We start from the raw sequence: 4584 nt of genomic DNA, 5'->3' as shown, positions 1-4584 counted from the left end.
CTGTAACAGTAGAATGGGCAATGGCCGAACTTTTGAAGAAACCACACATAATAACTAAGGCCATAGACGAGCTTGATAGTGTAATAGGGAAAAAACGATGGGTTGAGGAGAAAGATATGCAAAACCTACCCTACATTCGTGCAATTGCAAAGGAAACAATGAGACTGCACCCAGTTGCACCAATGCTTGTGCCTAGAATGACTAGAGAACCTGTGAAAATCGAAGGTTATGATGTTCCTAAAGGCTCACTTGTCCTGGTAAATACTTTCACCATACAAAGAGACCCTAATGTCTATGAAAATCCCGAGGAATTTTGGCCTGAAAGATTTATTGGTAAAGATATCGATGTTAAAGGTCAAAGTTTTGAGTTATTGCCTTTTGGATCAGGAAGAAGGATGTGTCCTGGCTATAGTCTTGGACTAAAAGTTATTGAATCGAGTTTGGCTAATCTTCTTCATGGATTTACTTGGAAATTGCCTGATAATATGAAGGTAGAAGATTTGGATATGGAAGAGATTTTTGGTCTCTCAAATCCTAAGAAGAATCCACTCATTGCTTGTGCCCAACCTCGTCTTCCTCATCATTTATATCATATTTGATCATTTGTTATGGATGTCTATGAGTTAAAGATCTAAACCTCATCTCCTAAGTTGGGTTTTAGGGCAATAAACTAACATTATTTGAAGTCTTTGTTTTATATGTGTGTTTAATTTTGGGTATGTTATTGTAAGCTACTCCTCTATAATATTTTAGCTATATGATCAATCAATACAAGTTATAATTATTAAATGTGGTTTCCCCTATTTTGCAAGAAAACAACAAACATTATTTTTGATGAATTATAAGTATTTGGATTTATTGAGACCAGTCAATCTAAAACAATTTTTTTTAATAACAATTTTTAAAGTTGTTGATTATTATGGAATCGATATATAAAACAAGATTAGTGGTAGGGCATTTTTGATGAATTAGTGTGGGTGTGAAGTAGAGATTAGAGAGGCTTTGTGAGAGAAGATTAAAGTAATAGAAGGGCTGGTGTTTGTTGTTATAGAAATGAGGAGGAAATGGCCTACTAATAACGGTGACATTTAAAGAGTCACATTGGCTTTGGCTCTTCATACACAGTATAATTTAAATCTTCATGTTCTTTTATGAATCTAGACTAATGCATGTGCTTTATTGATCTTTAGTCTCATCCCAAGTAAATCTTTAAGCTTTTCGAATTTGCTTTTTTAAGTCTTAGAATTGATTTTTAAGTCTTAGAATTCATTTACTTAACAATTGAATTTTAAAATTTTAAAATTGATTTTTCAAGTTTTGAAATTAGTCATTTAGATTTTAAAATTAACCTTTTCAATTTTAAAATTAACATTAAAAAAATTAATAATTAAATCAACTCAATAAAATCTCTCTCATGTGAGATGGTCCCATCCAAAATTTTACGAGTATCCATAATCCATGTACCCAAATAAAAAAAGCAAGTCATATTATTGTGTATTAGGAAGTTGGGCTTTTTATAACACAGGAACTGTGAGTCAGAATCGTTAGAATCTACAATTGAATACTACTAAGTATTCACGAATATGGGTGTTGGGTTCATCGATTGGGCCTCATTTCCTTAGGATAGCTGTTTTTAATGGTGTTTTTTAGCTGGTATTGTATGAGACCGTCTCATCATGAAACGGATTTATATATTAGCCCAGTTTTTTAATTGATTACTTTAAGATCGTAAGTGATCGTTTTAAGGTTATAAGTAATCACTCTCAAACTATAAAAAATAATCATTTTAAGACAGAAAATGTATATTGGATCAACCCAATAAAAATGGTCTCACTGTGAAAACGTCTCATTTAAGAATTAGTGTTTTTTTTTGTTATGTAAGATATGAAACCCATTACAAATAGGTTATTTGTGTCGAAATACCAAATGCCTGTTTTTGTTGGATAAAAGATCAAATAAACACAAATTAGTGTATAATGCGGTTTTGTTGTGAGATACGTTTTATTTAGACGTTAAATAGTCTAATTACTAGTACTAATAAGAATATAAACTCCTTATTTTGAGGTTGTCTCATTAAAGACGCTCTCTCATAAGAGTAGCCATCAAATAAAATGCTTCAAATGTGATTGGAGATGGTAAAATAAACATGTGAGTATGAATAGTATCTATTGATCTCAAGTTTTGATACATTTCATCTTCTTGCTATTTGTAGGGGTACAAATTTTTTGTATATCAAAATAGGTCTTTTTGCATACTAGAGTAGATCTTTTTGCATACTAAAATAATTGTGTATTTTCACGTGAAAGTAGCGTTTTAAATAGTTAAAGTAGGCATTTAAAATAATTATGATAGATGTTTTTATATATAGAAGTTGATGTTCTTGCATAAAAAAAGTAGGTGTTTTACATATCAAAGTAGGCATTTTAAATTGTTTAAGTAGGTATTTAATTTAGTTATAGTATACATTTGAAATAGGTAATGAATTATAGCAGGCATTTGAACGAGTTTTAGTAAGTGTTTTTGCATATAAAAATAGATGTTATTCCCTAGTGAAGTAGGCATTTTGAATAGTTGAGGTAGACGTTGTAAACAAACTATAGTAGGTATTTTTAAGTAGTTGAAGTAGTTATTGTTGATTGTTATACTAGGTATTTTTGTATATCAAAGTAGGTGTTTTTGCATACCATTCACATACTGAAATAGGTGCTTTTTGTAACAACCTGGCTTAGTGGTTGACTAAGCAAGACAGGTCATCACGGGGTTTACTAACCTAAAGAACTCAAATCTCGATTCATAACTCGTAAAAAGGGTCACGAGGTCTAAAATACAACTGTAATGACCATTTTAAATCCAAACATTTAAACCATAGTCCAACATATTTATATAACTAACCATAAAGTCCGATATGGTTAACATACTCAAATCCACTACACATTGACTACAGCCCAACACAGACACTACGACTAGTGTACATACTCAAATCTAAAGTATCTTCACCATATACTCTAATCACCTTCGCTTCCCCATCGTTCCCATCCGGTTCCGATCTGTAAACAATCTAAAAAAAATTGAAACAACAAGGGGTCAAATTGAACTGAATGAGAAGCAACAATCCACAACAACAAAACATAGTAATTTAAAACATAGGTTTAAAAGCAACATCAGTTTCCTAGATCTATGTGTGCACAGGTAGTCTAGTTGAGAGGAGCATCCATAGCTCTAAGGCTATGTCACTCTCGGGTGAGGCTAGTCAGTATTTGAATGACAATGCACCTCAAAACAGGGAGTAAGGGAGATTTTCCCTCTACTCCGTCAATGACCAGCTCGTGAGCCCGATCCATTGACCATATCAATATCAGCATAATCATTCATAACAAATTTGTCTCAACATTATAAAAATTCACAGCTTTAATAAAACCATTTTCAAAATTTTAGTCTGGCCAGACCCCTTTAAGGGACTGCTACTACTCACTGACAATGTCGCTTCAAGAGTCAAGACCAAATCTCTGTAGTTGACTAGAAGGCTCATCGATGTAGTCGTATCCTGAAGTATGACAATAACATAACGTCATAAGCGTTTGGTCGACGCAACTATACTAACATATAACTTATTAGATCTCCTCCTAAGACCGTATTTCATACCAAGAATCTACTCTATTATTTCTAATCACTAAAGGATTGCATATGTTCTAACTTAAATCCCCAATGTGTCCTCAAAATATTATAATCGTGATCTAAGCTAGTTTATACTCTTTTAAAGATTACTCATTCCTAGAATTCTTTTTATGTTTCCAATTCAACCACTTCTATGTTCATCTAGACTCAAAACCAAGAATATTTAAAAGAATCCAAGAGACCAAAAATAAGAATGACAAACCATCTAATTAGAAAATACAACTAATTCATCTAATCACTAATGATTTCCACACAAACTCTAGATTCTTTCAAAACCATCCAATCTTTCAACATTTTTCCATTACCATAATTTTCTAAACTAATATCATGATTTCCAACAATATATCCCAAGGTCTTCATTCTCACTATTCTAGTCTCTACTACAAGGTCCTTACCTTCCAATCGATCAACATAACGAAGAACGCTAACTAATCAAAACCAAGTCATTAAAGTAGTCTCCAACTAAAATTATAATCCACAATTAATTTCTCTTCATCACATAACTTACTAGTAACACATTTCCCATAAATTTCTCAATTAAGAACTCATCTAATTTACTCATACAAATTTTTAAGATTCATCAAACTTTAGGGCTTAATACACGGTAAAGGAATATGCAAGTGAAAGTATCCCAATGAAATCAACCTCATATGAATAAAAACATAAAAATTGAGAAAGAAGAGAAAAGAAATCAAGAAGGGTTTACCTTCTGTTTTGATGATCAGCAAGGAACACAACAAAACAAGCTTCAAAAATTGATGTTTGTCTTGAATTTTCGATGCTTAAACAAGCAAGACCAAATTCTACTTGTTTTTCCCCATTTTGGCTGGACAGAAACTTGGCAAAGGAAAAGGTTCGATTGCTATCTTGCTAATTTTTACTTCAATGGAATAAAATCCTATAAGGATG

The 4584-nt window shown here is 32.1% G+C and overlaps 1 protein-coding gene across 1 annotated transcript in view; it reads left to right on the top strand.

Moving 5' to 3' along the window:
• LOC130813760 (trimethyltridecatetraene synthase-like) overlaps positions 1-685 on the top strand; it is a 5771-nt gene extending 5086 nt beyond the window's left edge. Inside the window, exon 2 of the mRNA XM_057679624.1 lies at positions 1-685. This exon is cut by the window's left edge and continues 31 nt beyond it. Within this exon, the coding sequence (XP_057535607.1) occupies positions 1-599 (599 nt within the window). The 3' untranslated portion in view covers positions 600-685.
• Positions 686-4584: the final 3899 nt, after the last annotated feature.

The sequence above is a fragment of the Amaranthus tricolor genome, chromosome 5, assembly GCF_026212465.1.
Source record: "Amaranthus tricolor cultivar Red isolate AtriRed21 chromosome 5, ASM2621246v1, whole genome shotgun sequence".
In the NCBI taxonomy this organism is placed as follows: domain Eukaryota; kingdom Viridiplantae; phylum Streptophyta; class Magnoliopsida; order Caryophyllales; family Amaranthaceae; genus Amaranthus; species Amaranthus tricolor.
Note: the sequence above shows the minus strand (reverse complement) of the source record. Positions and strands in the feature narration are given on the sequence as shown.